Below are 22,027 nucleotides of genomic sequence, written 5' to 3'. Positions count from 1 at the left end.
GCCCAGATCAACAGCTGCATACAGAATGTTGGAAGAGGTATGGAATTGTTTTAGCAAATAGATCACATCTGGAACCGTAGCAGCAATTGAAATAACCACCTGATTATGCTTTCAGTAATCCACAGCCGTTTAATGTCCACAGTTTAGGTTTCTACTGCTGCATAACAAACCATCCCCAAACTTAGTGCCATTAAACAGCCATTTCATTGTGCTGACAGGTTCTTCAGGTTAGAAATTAAGACAGGACACAGTGAGAATAGTTTCTCTTTGTTCTGTAATGTCTGAGGTCTTGGCTGAGATGACTTGATGGATAGGGGTGACAGGATGGCTGGAGGCTATAATCTTCTGGAAGCTTCTTCAGCCTGTTGCCTATACTAGGATGGCTGGAAGGCTGGGTTCCTCTGGAACTGGAGCACCTACTACACACAGCCTCTCTTTATGGCAGCCTTAGACTAGCTGGAGTCTGTACTTGGTGGCTCAGGACCTCCAAAGCAAGGATTAGAGTGAAAAAGGCAAAAAGCTGCATCACCTTTTATGACTTAGCCTTGGAAGTCTCATCATGCCATTTTTGTTGCAGTCTATGGTTGAAGCAGCTACAAGCCTGCTCAGGTTCAAGGGGAGGGAACATTAACCCCACCTCTCAATGGGAGGAGTGTCAAGAATTTGGGAGTCCTGGTTTAGAACTGCCACGTTCACCAAGACCTAACCAACTGCTGTGCAGGCCAAACAGATGAATTAAATGAGGGTGTGATAGGAATTTTCTTCTCTGCATTTTTCAAGTCTTTGGTGAGGGAACTAATTTCTGAAATTGCTCCTAAGTATGTGGTATTATTTGTTTTGATTTACACTTTGTGAGAAGGGGAAACTCTAGGGGTTTCCACTTGGGCCTTTCTGCCAGGATGGCCTCATTCTGTAGGTCAGGAAATCATTGTGGGAATTTTGTTTTGTTTTCTTTTGAGACAGGGTCTCACACTCTGTCACCCAGGCTGGAGTGCATTGGTGTGATCACATCTCACTGCAGCCTCAACCAACCTCCTGGGCTCAAGTCATCCTCCCTTGTCAGCCTCCCAAGTAGCTGAGACTACAGACGTGCACCATCATGCCCAGCAAATTTTTGTGTTTTGTGTAGACACGCAGTCTCACTATGTTGCCCAGGCTGATCTTGAGCTCCTAGGTTCAAGCAGTCCTTCTGCCCTGGCCTCCCAAAGTGCTAGGATTACAGACATGAGCCACTATGCCTGGCCCAATGTGGGGATTTTGCTGACCTTTTTTTTTTTTTTGAGACGGAGTCTTGCTCTGTCACCCAGGCTGGAGTGCAATGACTCGATCTTGGCTCACTGCAACCTCCGCCTCCCAGGTTCAAGCAATTCTCCTGCCTCATCCTCCGTAGTAGCTGGGATTACAGGCATCCACCACCGTGCCTGGCTAATTTTTGTATTTTTAGCAGAGATGAGGTTTCACCATGTTGGCCAGGTTGGTCTCAAACTCCTGACCTCAGGTGATCTGCCCGCTTCAGCCTCCCAAAGTGCTGGGATTACAGGCATGAGCCACCGTGCCTGGCCAGCTAACTTTTTTTATTTTTTTCCATTTAGATGAGTAGGTAATGGTGGTTTTAATATGCACTTCTCTAATAGCTAATGATGCTGAACCTCTTTCTATGGGCTTATTTGCTACCTGTATATCCTCTTCAGTGAAATGTCTCTTCATATCTTTTGTTTATTTTATAATTGGATTTTTTTTTACTGTTTATTTTTGGGAATTCTTTATATATTCTTGATATGAATCCTTTGTTAGATACATGATTTGTAAATATTTTCTCCCAGTCTGTAGCTTGTCTTTTTACACCTTTTTTTTTTTTTTTTTTTGAGACAGAGTTTCGCTTTTGTTGCCCAGGCTTGAGTGCAGTGGCATGATCTGGGTTCACTGCAACCTCTGTCTCCCAGGTTCAAGTAATTCTCTTGCCTCAGCCTCCCGAGTGGCTGGGATTACAAGGGCCCACCACCACGCCCAACTAATTTTTGTAATTTTAGTAGAGACGAGGTTTCACCATGTTGGCCAAGCTGGTCTTGAACTCCTGACCTCAGGTGATTCACCAGCCTTGGTCTCCCAAAGTGCTGGGATTACAGGTGTGAGCCACCATGCCTGGCTGTCTTTTTATACTTCTTAACAAGGTATTTTGTAGAGCACAAGTCTTAATTTTGATGCAGTCGAATTTATCACTTTTTTCTCTCCTTTTTTTTTGGTGGGGGGGCAAGATCTCGCTCTGTGACTCACTGTTGCCTCAATCTCCTGGGCTGAAGCCATCTTCCCGCATCAATCTCCTGAGTAGCAGGGACTACAGGTGTGCACCACCACACCTGGCTAATTAAAAAAAAAAATTGGTGTAGAGATGCTGTCTATCTTTGTTGCTCAGGCTGGTCTCAGACTGTTGGGCTCAAGTGATCTTCCTGTTTTGGCCTCCCAAAGTGCTGGGATTACAGGCATAAGCCAGTGCACTTGGCCTCAGGTTTTTCTTTTATGGATTGTATTTTTGGCGCCATGTCTAAGAACTCATCACCAGGTCGTAGGTCCCAAAGATTTTCTCCTATTTTATCTTCTAAAAGTTTTGTAGTTTTACATTTTATATTTAAATCTCGGATCCATTTTGAGTTCATTTTTGTATCAGGTGTGAGGATTGGGTTGAGGTATTTTGTTTGGTTTTGGCCTATGGACGTCCAGTTGCTACAGTCTGTCGAAAAGACTATCCTTCCTCCATTGAATTGCTTTTGCACCTTTGTCAAAAACCAGTTGGACGAATTTATGTGAGCCTATCTCCAGGCTCTCTATTCCATACCATTTATCTATATGTCTATCCTTTCACCAATACAAAAAGTTTTGATTACTGTAGCTTTATAATAAGCCTTGAAATTGTATAAAGAGATTTATATGTTGACCTTCTATCCTGCAACCTTGCAAAACTCACTTATTAGTTTGGGGAGTTGTTTTTGCATATTCCTTGAGATTTTCTGTGGAGACAATTATGTTCTGCAAATTGAGACATTTTCTTCCCAATCTTTATGCAATTTGTTTCTTTTTATTATCTTATTGTACTGAACTAGGACTTCTAGTACTATGTTGAATACAAGTGGGGAGAGTGGATATCCTTGCCTTGTTCCCAGTCTTAGGGGGAAAGTGTCCAGGTTTTCACCAGTAAGTATGATGTTACCTGTAGGTCTTCTGCAGATGTTCTTTAATAAATTGAGGAAATTCCCCCACTTTCTGAGAGTTTTCTGAGAGTTTTTGTCATGAATTCTGTCAAATGCTTGTTCTGCATCAACTGATAAATCATGTGATTTTTCTTCTTTTGTCTGTTAATGTACTGTATTGCATTAATTGGTTTTCAAATATTGAACAAGCCTTGCATCTTGAGACGCATGGTGTATAATTCTTTTTATGTATTTGTGGATTCTATTTGCTAATATTTTTCTAAGGATTTTTGTGTCTATATTCATGAGGCATATTTGCATATAGCCTTCTTTCTTTAACTTTTTCTGGTTTTGGAAGTATCAGAGTAATACTGGCTTTGTGGAATCAATTGAGAAGTGTTTGATTTGGACTTATGACAACAATGTTGTGCAATCTTTTATTTATTTGTTTGTTTGTTTGTTTAGCGATGGAGTCTTCCTATGTTGCTCAGGCTGGTCTCAAACTCCTGAGCTCAAGGGATCCTCCTGCCTCATCCTCCCACAGGGCTGGGATTACAGGTGTGAATCACCATACCTGACCAATTTTGGGCAATTTTAAATACAACAATAATGGATATGATGAAAGACTATCATTGATAATGATAAAGTCAAATTTCATATTCCAGATGAAAATTAGATGATTTTAACTCTTAGAGAAGTCCTTTATGGATGCCTATCTAGGCAAAAGAGTGTTCCCCTATCTGAACTTGTGCCATGGCACTCCAGGCCTTTAATTCACATACTTCTTCGATTTATTAAATCAAGAGGTGGGTGGGAGGTGGGAGATATAGGAAGGTGCAGTCCTTTCCCTCATTATTGGCTTTCACACACATGTGAAACTGTTTCCCATGCCTGTCTGTGATCCAGAATTTTCTTTTCAAATTTTCTTTTCATAGCGAATAAGTTAGATGCATAACCAGTTTGACTCATCATGATGTAATTGAGATAGAAACTCTTCTGTAATAGTGGGCATTTATTTTCACAAGTTTGTAGTTATAAGATTTACAGAAGTTAATGAACTGTGAAACAAAGTCTATTTTAAATAAAAAATAAATGGGGAAGCCACAAAGGGAATTCAGGTGCCAAAAATTACTTGCTATTCAAATTCTCTCCTCTTCCCAGGCTAGAGTGCAGAGAAACTGGGATGGGTTTCCGTGAAGGAACAATTTCAATTTCTCCGGCAGGGAGAACAGTGTACCCTAAAAGATACAGGAATAATTACTCATATCACATCTTTATTTAACCCATCTGGCTAGTTTGGAGATTAATAGTGGGTAATTGTAGAATTAATCAGGTTGTGATTTGAACTGAAGCTGCTATTCCAGATGATGCTGTTTTCCTACAGCAAATCAACACAGGCTCCTGGCACCTGGGATACAACTATCCATCTGCCAAATGTTATTTTTTCCCATTCAGCAGAGAATACTAGAAGCAGCTTACTTTCATCTGGCAGGAACAGAAGTACAACTTTAGGGCTGTATCTATTCTCTGGCTCACTGTCATAATCCACGTTGAATGGAATTTGATTGTTGTGAATGTCGTGCTGGTTTATTACACTGATGACATATGTACCGGACCTGATGATCAAGAGGTAGCGAATACTCTAGATGCTTTATTAAGATACAAGTACACCACAGGGCGGGTGATAAGCCCCATGAAAACTCAAGAGCCTGAACCTCAGCAAAGTTTTTAGATGGTCTGGACCATGTTGGGTATTCAACATGTTGTTGTACCTCATACCACCTACCACTCAGAAAGAGGCACAGCATTTGGTGTGGGTGTTTGAATTTTGTAGGCAACATATGCTACACTTAATTGTGCCGCACCAATGCACTCAGCAAGTAATCTGTAGGGTTGCATGTTTTCAGGGAGAGATCCAGGGCAAAAAAAGGCTCTGTGACAGGTCCAGGCCACTTGAACCTTATGACAATGTAGATTCAACAGGTACAGAACCTTTGACACGTTGGGAGGCTACATGAAGCCTCTGGCAAGTCCCAATAAGAGAAACATACAGCAAACCCCTAGAGTTTTGAAGTAAACCATGCCCTCAACCACAAAAGAAGTATTTTCCTTTTGACCAACAGCTTCCAGCTTGCTCCTGGGCTGTGGCAAAGTCTGAATGCTTGACCGTGGGGCACCAAAGAACCATGTAACTTCAGCTGCCCCTGATACATTTGGTGCTACTTGGTCTTCCATTGGAAGTGGAATATTTGAGACCAGACTCAAGCAGGTCTGGAAGGTACAGGAAAGTTGCTTGAGCAGGTGGCTCACATCTCTGTGGCCCCTGCTGCTGCATGATCACCATTCCCTGGACTCACACCTAGAATGTCATAGGGAGTTCCTCATGACCAGGTCTATTGGTCAAGGTTTCAAAAGGAAGCAAATGGTAGACTCAAGGGTTTGAAATGAGGAAAGTATAATTAAGGGATTTTTTTTTTAACACTGGTGTGAGCAAGACTTAGATAATTAGCAATGCATAGCGGGGCTCTCAGGGACTGGCAACAGTTGATATGGCCACAGCCACTGCTAAGTGCTCAAGCTGCCCACAGGCAGAGACAAACAATGAGCCCCTAATAACATAGCATTCCCTGGAGGGACCAGCTAGCCACCTGGACTGCCATCTGGAAGGGGCAGCAATTTGTTCTCACTTGAACAGGTATAATTTTGTACATGGATTCGCTTTTTAAAAATTCACATTTCTGCTGGCACTCCCACCCATTGACTTACTGAACCCATTATTCACACTGACATTATCTCACACAAGAAAATCATTATAAGCCAGTGTGCGCATGCTGATGGACTCCACTAGTGTTACCATGTTAGCTCATCACCCTGAAGCACCTGGCCTGATAGGATGGTAGGATGGTCGTTTTGTTGAAGATGCTAGCAAACGTCACACAGATGATGCCCACAAAAAGCAGAGGGTGGTGCTTAAGTGGATGGGCTCTTGGCACAGCTCTGGCTTCCTATGGATGATTTTCTAGTTGTGTGGCTCTTGACAAGTGACACTGTCATCCTGTTTTTCATTTTAGTAACCTGCAAAATTGAGATAATAATAAGAGCCCTTTGACAGGGTGTTTGTGTGGATTCAATGAGATAACGCCTGTAAAGTGCTTTAGCACAATCGCTGGCATGGTGTTCGCTTGGCAGTAAGGAAGGTCACAAGTGTTAGGTGCTCATGATTGTTATTTTTATTTAGCGTGGTCAGCACACTAGTTGGCACAATCAACTTTAGATCCATCTTTTAAAACCTTAGAGTCAAAGAGACTGCAAACAGCACTTTTGAGTTTGGGTCATTTGGGTTCATTAAGACATTTAGACCATTTAGCCAGCAAAGCTTATCACTCAATACAACGATGTTTGGGGGAGGGACATAGAAAACACAGTACTCTGCAAACAATTAAGTGGAATAGGGAAGTCAAAGAGGAGTCGTGCTTTTGTTTCTCCGTGAACTATGCACATGGCAGTTGTGGGTGGTACGTCGGTTTCGGCTCCAGGGTCCCTGAGGCCCAGGGACCATCCCGTTTGGCTTGGCTGATTGGGGATGGGGCCTGAGGGCAACAGGTTCCAGGCTGTGCTCCCATTAGGTCGCAGGGCTCCTTCCGAGCGCTTTTTCGTGACCCTGGGTGAGAGTGGCAGGCGCCCTGCTGCATAGGCTCCCCTGGGCACAGCCGCTGGCGGCGCTGCACTTGCTCGAAGGGGCTTCCCAGGCTTCGCTGCCTGCTTTTCTCGCCGTCTTGGGTGGCGGGCGGCGTCGGTTCCCTCCTCGGGGGCCGCAGCGGCCGGAGGCGGGGGTCGCAGCGGCCGCTCGGGGCGGCGCTGGGCGGGCGGGCGCTGGGCCCGCCCCGCCGGCATCCTTGGCTCGACTTCCTTCTGCCGCGGGCGGCTGGCCCAGCTGGAGGAAGCGGCGGCGGCGGCCACGATGAGTGCGGGCGACGCAGTGTGCACCGGCTGGCTCGTTAAGTCGCCCCCCGAGAGGAAGCTACAGCGCTACGTGAGTAGGGGCGCCGCCACCCGCCCGGCCTTCGCTTCCCGGGGCACCCGCCGGCGAGGCGGCCGCGGGGAAGCCGCGGGGCTCTGGGCGCGCCAGGCGCAGCCGCTCCCAGCGCCGGGACTGCGGGCGAGGCCGATGGACAGAAAGCGAAATCGCACGTCGAGCCAGCGTCGCCGCTGTGCTAGGCAGCGGGCCAGAGACCAGGTGGCGCCTGCCCGCGGGTCTCAGGGACTCCAGACCGCCGCTGACTCTAGCGGAGGGAGGCGGGTTGGGGCTGAAACCTCAGGCACCAGTCTCCGTGCAGGAGCGGCCAGGGTGACATCTCGAAAGCGTGCCCCTTTCTTTGGCGGGGGGTGGCTCTGACACCCATTGCCCTGCGAGGGGGACGCGGCAGGGCATAGGGAGACTGACAGCCGGAGGGGAGTTGCCTGCATTCCCCCAGGACCGTAAGGAGTGCGGAGTGCTGCTCTTGTAGCTGTCATCGGACACTGCTGTCTGGAACCCTACACAGTGTAACTCGTTTCTCATCGTGTAACCCGTTTCAGCTTCTTCTTAATGCTGACACTGCGCTTTTATAGTGCCAGCAGGACAATTGACTTTTACTAGTGTGAAATTAGGAATACTTGGAAGAGCATATCTTCCAACATATTCCATTACTGTTTTAAGATGTGCTATCGACACCTCAAAAGTTCGTTATCTCCATCAGCGTCCTCACGATAAGGTTTTAAAAACATTCTGCTTAAAGACCTGATTGCTACTCAGTATTTTTCAGCCATTAGGAAGAACCACTTCAGTCCCCAGGGAGTTGCATATAAATAGATATTAGGCCTTCTTGCTTTTTTTAGGCTGGGAGTAGCTGGATGGAATCATCTTGTTCTTAATTCCTAATTTCTCTGCAACTTCACTGCACGGTGGTAGGAACAAACTCGCCCATGTCTGCGCTCAGCCAAAGCAGCCCACCCCAAACGTGGTTCAGCCTTGTGCTCTTGTCTATACAATGCTCTCAAACTGCTGTCCTCTTTTGGCCAAATTTCACAACTGTTTTTGTTCCCACATAAATGAGGCATATATTGTGTGGAAGTTCAAGAGATGGGATTATAAAATGACTTTAATAATGTATGAATACTTCCAGAATATGTGGCAGGAGATTTTCCTGAACATAGAGTTGCTCAAACCTTCTTTCCCCATTCACCCCAGGCTAGACAGTGTTTGTTTCTCTCTTAAGGGTCTTTGAAAAGATTTTTGTTGTTTGTTCTGCAGAACAGAATTTTAGAGGAAGGTTGTTCTATTTAGCATGTGAATATCAGGGGTGTATAAATACTGAGATTTCTCTAAGTGCCAGTGTGTCCCTGCATCATTTGCTTTTGAGTCCAGGAGTCCATAAGCACAGGGTCCAATATCTCTTGGCCTCTGCATTATCCAGCTGCTTCCTTAACTGTGAAGCTACTCAAAGGAGGCAAGAGAAGAAGACCTGCTCCCATCACCTGCATGAGCGGGTGAGGCTTTTGTCACACAGCAGTGCTTGAAATGTTGGCTCAAGATGGGTTTCCTTGTTGTCCTTTGGAATGACAGACATTTTAAAGGTTCACTATACAGTTTTAGTAGATGATACAGAAAGATGGTGGACCTGGAGGGCAAAGATTATAGAGTATTTTATTCCCCAGTCTTTTTTTGTATCTTAACCAGACTGGCTTAGGGAAGTTTATTAGTATTTCATCAACTTTGGAAAGGCGTGGGTGTGTGTGCCTATTATCACATGTGGTTCATTCCTGTAGGGGATGTGGCAGGAGTGGACACCGTGCAACTTAGAGATATGTGGGGCGTGTGATGATGGGGCAGGGACCAGACTTAAGACACAAGAGTACCTAGGTGTCATCTTACCAACACTCCAAGACGTAAACCTTGATGGTTGGGAACTCTCTCTAAGAAAGATCATAGATAGTCAATGCTTTTTTTGCTGACTGGCATCTGTCCCTGGAACACACCACAGAAAGAATTCTTTTTCCTTTCATAGCTAAATTTTGCAGGAATCCTTTTTACCACTAGATGGTGATCATGTGTCACTTCGACGGGGCCTGGACAGGGCTGTTGCAGCTGCTTAAATTCAATTCCTGTCACTCCCTCCTGTTAACGGAGCGCTAACTCCGAACTAGGCCCTGTGTTACAGGCTGGGAAGACAGAAAAAAAAGACTTGATTCCAGTTTATAGTTTAACATTTATAATAATAACATAGCAAAACTAGTTATTGGCACAACCAGGACAATAACTCAGTTCTTCGTGCTGTCAGGCCAGCAAGCAGCACTCCATCAATGTTTGCTATTACAAATGGAAGCTCAGGCAGTTTTTAGGCAAACCTTTCAGTCCAAAGTAGGCTTGTACTTCATCCACTTGAATCCATCAGTGAAGACAATCAGAAAGTTATTTTTTATCATTGGTCTTTTAAAAGATAATTATTTTCATTTGTATTTTTTGTTTCACAATAAATATATTCTTATGTTAATAAATAGAATGAAACATGAAGACCCCCTTTATATTTCCCCTACCCCCTACTTTCCCTTTGCTCTCCTCCTTATTCCATACTCCCCAACCCAGGGATAACAACTGTTAGCCGTTTAGTGAGTACCATTCTACAAAATTTTTCAGAAAATATATAATTTTCTTTTTGCACAACTGGGATCATATTATACTATCTGTCCTGCAATTTGCTTTGTTCACAAAAATTCTGGACACCTTTCCAGGTTAGTACATATAGATTTACTTCGTTCTTTAAAGCATTGTCAAATATTCCTTGTAATACATATAATATAACAATTTCTCTATTGGTGAACATTTGGCTTGCATCTATTTTATCAATTTTAAAGAATCCTATAATAACAGTGATAATAAAGCTATAATAGTTCACTTTTATTGAATGTTTATATGTGCCTGGCACTACACTAAGAACTTGTATTAACTCATTTAGTTTTCAAAACAATGACAAGAGCCAGGCACTGTTTTTGTCCCTGGATATAGGTTCTTTGTTGCATATTTAATTTGCAAATATTTTCTAGCAGCCCATAGTTTTTGTCTTTTCATTCTCTTTTGAAGAACTAAAATTTAAAAATTTTAATGAAATCCCCAATACAATTTTTATTTTATGAATCATGGATTTAATGTCAAATCTAACAACTCTTCATCTAGTCTAAGATCCTGAAGATTTTCTTCTGTTTTTTCTATAAGTTTTGTTTTGTTTTTTTTCCTTTTTGAGACAGGGTCTCACTTTGTCACCCAGGCTGGAGTGCAGTGGCATGGTCATGGCTCACTGCAGCCTTGACTTCTCGGGCTCAAGTGATCCTCCCACTGCAGTCTCCTGAGCAGCTGGTACTATAGCTGCTCCCCACCACACACTGCTAATTGTTGTATTTTTTGTAGAGAGGACAGGATTTCTCCATGTTGCCCACAGGCTGGTCTCCAACTCTTGGCCTCAAGCGATCCTTCCACCTTGGCCTTCTAAAGTGCTGGGATTATAGGTGTGAGCCAATGCACCTGGTCTCTGAAAGTTTTATATATTTACATTTTATATTTAGATCTATGATCCATTTTGAGTAAATTTTGTAAAAGCTGTGAGGTTTATATCCTGGTTTCTTTCCTTGCATACCAATTTCATTTGTTCCAGTACTATTTATTGAGTAGACTTCCTTTATTCCATTGATTTACTTTTGAAACATCATCAAAAATCAATTTACCTGAAAGGCACAGTGGCTCACTCCTATAATCCCAGCACTTTGGGAGTCTGAGGCTGGAGGATCACCTAAGGTCAGGAATTTGAGACCAGCCTGGCCAACACGCTGAAACTCTGTATCTACTAAAAATACAAAAAAATTTGTATTTTTACAAATTTGTATTTTTACAAATTTGTGGTGGGCGCCTGTAATCCCAGCTACTTGGGAGGCTGAGGCAGGAGAATTGCTTGAACCTGGGAGGTGGAGGTTGCAGTGAGCTGAGATGACACCATTGCACTCCAGCCTGAGCGACAAGAGCAAAACTGTCTCCAAAAAAAAAAAAAAATCCATTTACCATATCCATGTAGATCTATTTCTGGATTCTCTAGTCTGTTCCATTGATCTATTTGTTCTATGCCAACAACATGCTGTTTAATGACTAATGACTGTAGCTTTACAGTAATTCTTGAAATCAGGTTATTTTAGCCCTCAGACTTTTTCTTTCTCAGAGTTGTTTTGGCTATTTTAGGTCCCTTGTTTTTCTATAACAATTTTAGAATTGGTTTGTCAATTGATTTCACTGGCCTCATATCCCATAGCCTTGCTAAACTCACTTATTAGTTCTAATAGCCTTATCTGTAGTTGCAACCTGCAATACTATAAATGTTGCATAGAAATGACGAGAGCAGACATCCTTGACTTTTTCTTGATTTTAGAGGGAAAGCATTCCATTTTTCTTTTTTTTTTTTTTTTTTTTTTTAGACGGAGTCTCGCGCTGTCGCCCGGGCTGGAGTGCAGTGGCCGGATCTCAGCTCACTGCAAGCTCCGCCTCCCGGGTTCCCGCCATTCTCCTGCCTCAGCCTCCCGAGTAGCTGGGACTACAGGCGCCCGCCATCTCGCCCGGCTAATTTTTTTTTTTATTTTTTAGTAGAGACGGGGTTTCACCGTGTTAGCCAGGATGGTCTCGATCTCCTGACCTCGTGATCCGCCCGTCTCGGCCTCCCAAAGTGCTGGGATTACAGGCTTGAGCCACCGCGCCCGGCCTCCATTTTTCACCTTTTAAGTATGTTAGCTGTAGGCTTTTTGTAGGAACCTTTTACCAAATTGAGGAAGTTCCCCCATATTGCTAGTTTCCTGAGGCTTCTTCTCATGAGTGGGATTTTGTTGCATTTCCTGCATCTATAAAAATGATGATATGTTTTTTATTTTTTAGTCTGTTACTATGGTGAATTATGCTGCTTGATTTTGAATGTTGAACCAACCTTAAACTTCTGGAATAAACTTCAGTTGGTTGTAACATATTATTCTTTTCATATGTTTCTGGATTTGCTTTGCTGATAGTTTTGCTGAAGATATTTGTGTCTCTGTCCATGGGGGATATTGGTCTGCAGTTTTCCTTTTTTATACTATCTTTGGTTTTGATATTAGCATAATGCTGGCATCATAAAATGAAATCAGAAGTTCTCCCTCTTCTTGTATTTTCTTTTTCTTTTCTTTTTTTTTTTTTTTTTTGAGACGGAGTCTCGCTCTGTCGCCCAGGCTGGAGTGCAGTGGCCGGATCTCAGCTCACTGCAAGCTCCGCCTCCCGGGTTTACGCCATTCTCCGGCCTCAGCCTCCCGAGTAGCTGGGACTACAGGCGCCCGCCACCTCACCCGGCTATTTTTTGTATTTCTTAGTAGAGACGGGGTTTCACCGTGTTAGCCAGGATGGTCTCGATCTCCTGACCTCGTGATCCGCCCGTCTCGGCCTCCCAAAGTGCTGGGATTACAGGCTTGAGCCACTGCGCCCGGCCTCTTCTTGTATTTTCTGAAAGATGTTGTGTAGAATTGGTATTCCTTCCTCCTTAAATGTTTGGTAGAACTCACCATTGAAAACATCTGGGCCTATACTTTTCTTTTTGGGAAGGCTATCAACTACAAATTTTCTTTCTTGTCTTTTTTTTTTTTTTTTTTTTTTGAGATGGAGTTTCACTCTTGTCACCCAGGCTGGAGTGCAGTGGAACGATCTTGGCTCGCTGCAACCTCCACCTCCTGGGTTCAAGAGATTCTCCAGCTTCAGCCTGCTGGGTAGCTGGGATGACAGGTGCCCGCCACCACGCCTAGCTAATTTTTTTATTTTTGGTAGAGACAGGGTTTCGCCATGTTGGCCAGGCTGGTCTCGAACTCCTGACCTCAGGTGATCCACCCGCCTCGGCCTCCCAAAGTGCTAGGATTACAGGCATGAGCCACTGTGCCCGGCCAAATTTTATTTCTTTAATAGATATAGGGCTATTTGGGTTATCCATATCTTCTTGAATGAGTGTCATTAGTGTCTTTCAAGGCTTTTCTCTATTTCGTTAATTTATCCTCTTATCTTTATTATTTTCCTCCTTTTGATTGCATTGGGTTTAATTTAATCACTTCTTTATCTAGTTCCTTAGGGAGGAAACTTAAATTACTGATTTGAGACCTTTCTTATTTTCTAATATAAGCATTTAATGCTACAATCTTCCTTGTTTTTCTGAGACTGAGTCTTGCGTTGTCACCCAGGCTGGAGTGCAGTGACACAACCTTAGCTCACTGCAACCTCTGCCTCCTGGGTTCAAGCAATTCTCCTGCCTCAGCCTCCCGAGTAGGTGGGATTACAGGCACCTGCCACCATGCCTGGTTAATTTTTGTATTTTTAGTAGAGACAGGTTTCACCATATTGGCCAGGCTGGTCTTGAACTCCTGACCTCAAGTGATCCAGCCCACCTTGGCCTCCCAAAGTGCTGGGATTACAGGCATGAGCCACCACGCCCGGCCCAACCTTTTTCCTTTATAAATTACCCAGTCTTGGGTATGTCTTCATGGCAGTGTGAGAACGGACTAGTACACCACATATGTTAGTCTGTTTTTACACTGCTAATACAGACATACCAGAGACTGGGCAATTTACAAAAGAAAGAGGTTTAATGGACTCAAAGTTCCATGTGGCGGGGGAGGCTTCACAATCATGGCGGAAGGTGAAAGGCACGTCTCACATGGCAGCAGACAAGAGAAAGAATTTGTGTAGGCCGGGCGCAGTGGCTCAAGCCTGTAATCCCAGCACTTTGGGAGGCCGAGACGGGCGGATCACGAGGTCAGGAGATCGAGACCATCCTGGCTAACACGGTGAAACCCCGTCTCTACTAAAAACTACAAAAAACTAGCCGGGCGAGGTGGCGGGCGCCTGTAGTCCCAGCTACTCGGGAGGCTGAGGCAGGAGAATGGCATAAACCCGGGAGGCGGAGCTTGCAGTGAGCTGAGATCCGGCCACTGCACTCCAGCCTGGGCGACAGAGCGAGACTCCGTCTCAAAAAAAAAAAAAAAAAAAAAAAGAGAGAAAGAATTTGTGCAGGGAAACTCCCCTTTATAAAACCATCAGATCTTGTGAGACTTATTTACTATCATGAGAATAGCATGGGAAAGGCCCACCCCCATGATTCAGTTATCTCCCACTGGGTCCCTCCCACAACACGTGGGAATTATGGGAGCTACAATTCAAGATGAGGTTTGCGTGGAGACACAGCCAAACCATATCTCTGTGGATGCATTCTCTAGTAGGCAGAGGCCAGGGATGCTGCTAAATATTCTACAATGCACAGGACAGTCCTCCACCACCATGAATTTGGCCCAAATGGGTCCAAGTGGTGCCAAGAGGGGGGATATTCTGTTCCAGATTGAACAGTGAATTCCTTCAGCTTAAATGAGAATCCTGTTTATAGATATCCACTTTAATTATAGGAGACTGTTTCCTGTTATGGTGAAGAGGAATGCCAGGGACCTGGGTTGGCTATACAGGTAGCTTGTTTTCTGGGTCGTAGGCTACCTCAGCAACTAGAAGTCTCTGTACTTAGGATTACCACTAAGGGAAGGATCTCCTCCATGAGCCCTATATACTGTGGGAAGGGATTGTCATCCCTCTTTGGAAGTCAGATCACTTGGGTGCCTTGTGACCTCCACTCTCTGACAGGCTTAATAAAATGAAGATTTTGTGTTTTGTCCAGCTTTTCTTGTCATAGTGGGAAGGATGTTCTTTGCATCTTTTTACATTCCTAGAAGTGGAGACCCCTTATATTTCTTCTCTGAGACAAGTTTCTTGATTTTCCTTCCAGATATATTCCATGCATATACAAGCACATATACTTCCCCATTTTTTGCACAAATGGTAGTACACTATACTCACTATTTTGTAACCTCCTTTCTTATTAATGTATTTTGGAGATTGGTCTGTATCAGTCCATAACAGCTTCATAATATTTCACTATGTGGAGATACTATGATAGAACTTCTCTTGTTTCCAGTCTCATGCTGCTGTAAACAATACTGCGGTGAATATCTTCGTACATTGGTCTTTGTGGTTATGTGCAATTATGCTTGTAAAAAAAACTGTTAGAAGTTGAATTGCTGAGTCGAAGTGCATGTAAATGTATAATGCCAATTTTTACTCTCAGCAACAGAGTATGAAAGTGCTTGTCCTCCTGCACCCACTCAAATATAGTGTACTATTAAATGTTTTTATCTTTGAAAAATCAATAGATGATAAATGGCATCTTGTTTTAATTAAATTTCTTTCTGAGTGAGGTTGAACATCTCTTCAAGTATAAAAGCTATTTATATTTCTGTTTCTAGAAAATTATCTTAAATGTAACCTAAATCTTAAATCTTTCTTTGGGTCTGTTTTGGGGCAGTTCTGTTGATCTTCCTGTCAATTCTTCTACTTTTGCCTTAGTTTTAAAAATTGCTATCGAATAGGCAATGCAGTCATGTTTCAAAAATTAAAAAATATATTTTAAATGTTTAATGAAAACTCCTTCCACCTCTGCCTTCCTCCACCCTATTTTTACCCTTACCCCTCAAATAACCATTTTTTAAATTTTTTTCTTTAATCTTTTCAGTATTTCTTCATATGAACACAAGGAAATACATATACAACTTCTTATTCCTCCTTTTCTAACACAAAAGATACAGAATGTTCTGTACATTACTCCGTTCATTAAAAAAATTTATCCTAGAATTGTCTCCATGTCAGTGGCCAGAGTTCAGTTCATCTTTTTTTCTTTTATTGATACTATATATATATGTGTGTGTGTGTGTGTGTGTGTGTGTATATATATATATATATATGTGTATATATATATATATAAAGATGGAGTTTCACTCTTGTTGCCCAGGTTGGAGTGCAATGGCACGATCTCGGCTCACCGCAACCTCCGCCTCCTGAGTTCAAGCAATTCTCCTGCCTCAGTCTCCCAAGTAGCTGGGATTAAAGGCATGCGCCACCATGCCCGGCTAATTTTGTATTTTTAGTAGAGACAGGGTTTCTCCATGTTGGTCAGGCTGGTTTCAAACTCCTGACCTCAGGCGATCCGTCTGCCTCAGCCTCCCAAAGTGCTGGGATTACAGGCGTGAGTCACTGCGCCCGGCCATATTTTGTATATTTATGGTGTACGTATGTTTGCTACGTGCATAGAATGTATAATGATCAAGTCATGCTGTTTGGGGTATTCATCACCTTAAGTATTTATCATTTATATGTGCTAAGTATAATCACCCTACTCTGCTATTACACATTAAAACTTCTTCCTTCTATGTAACTGTACATTTGTACCCATTAACTAACCTCTCTTCATTCACCCCCTCCCCTTCCCAGTCTGTGGTATCTATTGTTCTATTCTCTGCGTCCATGGCATCAAGTATTTTAGTCCCCACATATGATTGAGACCATGTGAAATTTGTCTTTTTGTGCCTGGCTCATTTCACTTAATATAATAACCTCCAGTTCCATCTGTGTTGCTGTGAATGACAGGATTTCATTCTTTTTTATGGCTGAATTGTATTCCATTGTGTGTAGGTACCACATTTTCTTTTTCCATTCATCCATTAATGGACACTTACGTTGATTCTGTAGCTTGGCTATTGTGAATAGTGCTGCAATACACATGGATGACATGAGTATACTTTAAGTATGGTATAAATATGTAAAAACAGCTTCTGTTAATGAGTTTCAGGGCATGGTACTGAGAAGCTTTGTTTTTTAAAATCATATATCTTTAATAAAAACTTTAATTTTTGACACTGGGCTCCCACTCCCCACTCCCCTAAAACCTTATCTTCAGTCAGCATGTCATTTCAGGTAACTAGATGATGATTTAATTAGGCAGATAAAAAGTACTGTTGTGGGATCTGCAGAAACAGTCTTGAGGTTAAACTGTCAGGAAAGACGATCAGAATCTGTACCTTCATAGTAAGGGAGATCGGAAAAGAAAGGATCCGTCATTTCTTGCTTCTGTAACTGGAGTTGGTCTCTTCTGTCCCAGTAACTTATAAGGTTGGGAATTCCCCAAATATAGAAAAAGGTGCAGATGCTGGGTGGCCGAAACAACTGACAATGTTACTCCAGATTGCCACTTAGATTCTGGAAGTCAGGTGGATTGGGATGGTATTTGAAGATGTCCTTTTTAAAAAAATCTTCTTTCCTATGCAAGGCGACTTAGTCCAGGGTATTAATGTGAATGCAGCAGAAGGGAAAATATGAGAATATTTTAGAGAAATAATCAATGGGAAATGTTGATTGCTTAATTATAAGGTATGTGAGAGAGGGCGTAATTAAAGATTTTGAACTTGGCAGGAGTAGGGATGTGGAGAAGGGTGATTAGCCCAAGATGAATTACAGCAACTCCAATGCTGGCCACATTTTTGCCAGTCCATTGTTATCTGGACACTTCCAATGACAGGAAACCGGTTACATAATATGCTACCCAAATAATCGTGTGATAGTTCTGACTGCGAGAAATTGGTCCTGGTGTTACCTCTTTAGAATATACAGAACACCTCTAATTCTTTTTCAATTTCAGAGCCCTGCAAATATCCAACCTAAATGTTGCTGGTTTACTCAGTCATTCCTTAGGATAGAACAGAGTTCTGAGTTCCCTCACTGTCCTGTATATTTCCTCTGAACTGGTACCAGAACTAAATAAACTCCTCCAGGACCATCATTGCTCATCTGGACATCGTGCTTCTGAGAAGGCAGCTGGAGATTCCATTAGCTTTGTTCTGGCAGCCACGCCACACCGTTGACTCACACTGAGCTTCCTGTCAAACGGACTTAGTTTTCCTCTGTGTTTCAGCTAAGCTATCTTTTCTCCAGTCTGTTCTTGTGCTATTGGTGTTTTGCTTAAACCCAGGAACAGGACCTACATTATTACTGTTGAATTTCATCTTTAATTTATTCATTTTTGTAATTGATTCTTTTTTATTTTTTTTGAAACAGGATCTCACTCTGTTGCCCAGGCTGGAGTGCAGTGGCGCAGTCTCAGCTCACTGCAACCTCCCCATCCCAGGTTCAAGCAATTCTCCTGCCTCAGCCTCCTGAGAAGCTGGGATTACAGGCACCTGCCACCACGCCCAGCTAATTTTTGTATTTTTAGTAGAGACGGGGCTTCACCGTGTTGCCCAGGCTCAAACTCCTGACCTCAGGTGATCCTCCTGCCTTGGCCTCCCAAAGTGCTGGGATTACACTGTGCCTGGCCTGTAATTGATTTTTTACACCACATCTTTTTGGACACTGACTATGTCATACAGACACTGTGAGCAAGAGCATGGGAGAAAAAACCCAGTTTGGGGGCAAGTCAGTAAGACTGGTACATTCAGGCTGGCACATACCAAGTTTGAAGTATCCGTGGGTAAATTTGTCTAGAGCCAAGGGGAGGGACCTGGGCTCCAGATGGAGTTTTGGTGGTTACTGGGGTATAGGAAGTAGTTAAAGTTATGGGGGTGGATGAGACTATCCAAGGAGGGTGTGATGAGTAAGAAGGAAAAGGACCTAGGGCAGAATTTTGGGAGATACCACAGTTAGAGAGTAAGAGGAAAAGTGTCAGCAGAACTGAGAAGAGATAAGAGGAGAGACCATTAGAAGCGATGGATAACCCTAAATACCTTGCAGTGGTAATGCCAGTCACCTGTCTTTCCTCCTAGGGCTCTGACTGATAGGGCACAGAGAAGGAATGGACAAGGGGCACAAGATAAGGAAGATGGATGCAAAACAGCTGTTTTATCACTAAAAAAGCTGAATTGGAGAAAGCTACTTGAGCGTGAAGTCTAAGTGGGGCTTCCGAGTCTTTCTAGTGAAGCAGATTCCCAATATTAATGGTTTAGGAAGAAATGGGTAGCAAGGACAGCAAGAAGTATGGCAGTGGAAGAGAAAGGAGATGAGATGATAGTTAAAAGTGAAAGAAGCAAATGGGAGGAAAGTATTTATTCATTTGCAGTGTCAGCCAGAAAACCAGTGACCCAGGCTACCAGACCCAGGCCTAATAAAGAAAGAAATACAACCAAGTGGTGAGATGGACTCAAAGTCAACAATTTTCCAAAGGGCTGACTACATCTTTAGGGCCTGAAGTGTGTGTTTTAGATGAGTTCTGCCAATAGGTATTTGTGAGATTGAGGATAAAGTGTACTGGTTAGAAGTCTTAATAGGAAAAAACCCCTGGACTGTTTCCTCCACAGGCCAAATGCTTTGGGACAAGCTCTCTAAATGGCAGAGAGGTCACTCAGGTCCAACCCTGGCTTATTCTCCCTGCCCCTGCATTTGATGAATACCTTAAACCTTTATCATGAATCTGATATAAGACTTTAAGATCTTTCAGGAGAATAACCACTCTTAGCACCAAAATACATACACACCACAGAAAAGCAGAAAGAAAACTTCAACTCTAGCATTTTACTCTTTTTAAATTGGAAGATGGCAGTATGTGGATCCACTTGGCTCTAGATGATAGCAGTCAGCACTCAAACATGTTGTTATTTTCTGAGAGAATAACATAATGAACCCTTCCTAGATGGTATTATTGTACTTCCATTAGGAGGAAAATCATATCTGGTTGTTTCCCTTTTTGTGATTGTAGCAGCCACTGATGCTTAATGCTTAATGCTTAAATTGATTAATTCATTAAGGATTACAAATGGTGAGATTCTATTTCTCATTCACTCCTAATCACGTGTTTACTCCACCACTCCATCAAAACTGCTCTTGTCAAGTTTGACCAATATCCTGCGTCATGGGGTTGTTGTGAGGATGTAGTGAGTTATATGTAATGCACTTCATAAGTAGCCAATAAAGGTGACCAATTCATTTTGTATTACTAGTACTGCTAGTACTAGTACCACAGAAAGATATTGGAGGATGTGCTCCTCTCCCCCGACTTTGGGGGGCTTTCATTTCCAACAGTGGCAGCTTCTGTTTGAGAGATTGCTCTTGGCCTACCAGAGACCATTTTGCTTGCATGTTAGAGAGCTCAAAGTGTCTGGGAATGGCATATCCCACTCCTTAATCAGGGGAGGGAATGGACAGTGTACAGCCTCTGAAGCAGGAACACACCTGGAATGTTCCAAGAGCAGTGAGCTTGGCTGCAGCCCAGGGAGTAAGGGATGGAGCAGATGAGGTCAGAGTGGTGATGCAAGTAGAGGCCTTACTTTAGCCTTTGGCTTTTCGTCTGAGTAAGGGAGGAAGACACCAGAGGGTTCTGAGAACAGAACTGACATGATTTGATGTGAATTGTGACAGGATCACTCTGGCAGCTGTAGGGGCCAGGGCGGAAGCAGGGAGACCAGTGCAGTGATACAGGTGAGGTGCGTGGAGAGGGGTATATTCTGAAGATAGAACCGGCAAGATTTTCTGACGGATTGGTTATTCTGTGCAAGAGAAAGAAAGGAGTCAAGAATTCCAGTGTCTTGGCCTGAGCACCTGGAAGGATAGAGTTGCCATGTACTGAGATTTGGAAGCGTGTGGAAGGAACAGATTCAGGGAGCCCCCAACTACCCCCATGGGCTCCATTCTGGAAGGATGTCATGTGAACAGTCTGTATTTAATTGTTTTGAAAATTTGCTTTTGGAATTATAGACTTTACTCTTCATTTCACTCCGACTTGTAAATGGGATGAATGGAATGGAACTCAAATAATCACAGCACACAAGAGTGCCGAGATTGCCAAAATATAAGCATAGACTGGGGTGGAGGGGCTTATGTGTGTGGTTTGCTTATTCATACCATAATTTATTTTATCTTTTGATAGATGTTTAGTTTCTTCCTGATTTTTAGTCATTATGAAAAATGACATTAAGATACATTGCACATGTTTGAACATTTTTGCCAGTCTTATATGCAAAGATGTCTCATTTAAAATTAAATATGGATATATAGTTTGGGGCCATTTCTGTTTCTTTTTCTGTGAAATACTGATTCATATATTTTGCCCATGTTTTTCTATTAGGTTATTCATATTTATCTTAATGCCTCATAGAAGCTCTTTTCATGCTTTATTTATTCGATACACATTTATTTGTAATTCAACATAAAAGATTAAAAGAAAACATAGGAAAATATTTTGATAATCTTGGAGTGGAGAAGGCTTCCAGATCGCGTAATAGGAGGATGACCCCACTTCAGTCAGGCTGGATGTGCTGAAAGCATGCTGGGAAACCTTGGCTGGGGTGGCTCCAGATCTGCTGTCTCTGTAGCTAAGGGCAAGCGTTAGAGTGGAAACAGCCATCAAAGTCAGTTTCCTTCCCTTGCAAAGCAGCCCCTCTGTTTACTTGTCTGTCTCCCTCCCTGAGCGCCTTGCTCAGCGCTGTCTCCCCAGGGCCTGCAGTGTACTACATCAAAGTCGGGGTTCCTTCCCTTGTGGGTTGTGCCCAGTGCCTGAAAACACAGTGTCTTCCTGCCAAGTAGAGCCTTGTAAGAACGTCCCACTGACCTGCGAAGTGTGTGGGCAAAAACCTTCCCATCCTCCCTCTTAGGCCCTGGACTTCCCTCTGTTACAACATTAGCATTCTGCACAGTGATTATTTGTTTGACTTACTCATATTTGTAGCCTTTCACTGGAGACTTTCTATCCAAGTAATTCAGCCTATTTTGCCTTCTTTGCACATAAGAATGTCACCATGCTCTAGACCAAGCTAAAGATTTGGCTATTACTTACTAAAAGGCAACAGCAGCAAAATGACAGCTAGGCCCCCAAAGGGGGATGGCTGCTTTTCTGTCCCCTCCTTTTCTTTAGTTATTTCACCACTAAGTCATGACTTCCTGTTAGAGGCTTCCAGTTCTGGCA

General features: G+C 43.1%; 1 protein-coding gene across 8 annotated transcripts in view; it reads left to right on the top strand.

The window, feature by feature from the left end:
• Positions 1–7,033: 7,033 nt before the first annotated feature.
• The window catches only part of GAB3 (GRB2 associated binding protein 3), a 71,881-nt gene continuing 56,887 nt past the window's right edge, over positions 7,034–22,027 (top strand). For all 8 annotated transcript variants that reach the window (XR_002519551.2, XR_002519552.2, XR_002519550.2 and 5 more), the window contains exon 1: positions 7,034–7,218. Coding sequence is in view for 5 of the 8 variants with exons in the window: in XM_009198554.3 (XP_009196818.1) it covers positions 7,147–7,218 (72 nt within the window). In the remaining 3 variants the exon portion in view is untranslated. The remainder of the gene's footprint in view (positions 7,219–22,027) is intronic.

Source organism: Papio anubis, chromosome X (assembly GCF_008728515.1).
Source record: "Papio anubis isolate 15944 chromosome X, Panubis1.0, whole genome shotgun sequence".
Taxonomy (NCBI): Eukaryota; Metazoa; Chordata; class Mammalia; order Primates; family Cercopithecidae; genus Papio; species Papio anubis.
The sequence above is the reverse complement of the archived record's forward strand: the minus strand, read 5'-3'. Positions and strand labels throughout refer to the sequence as shown.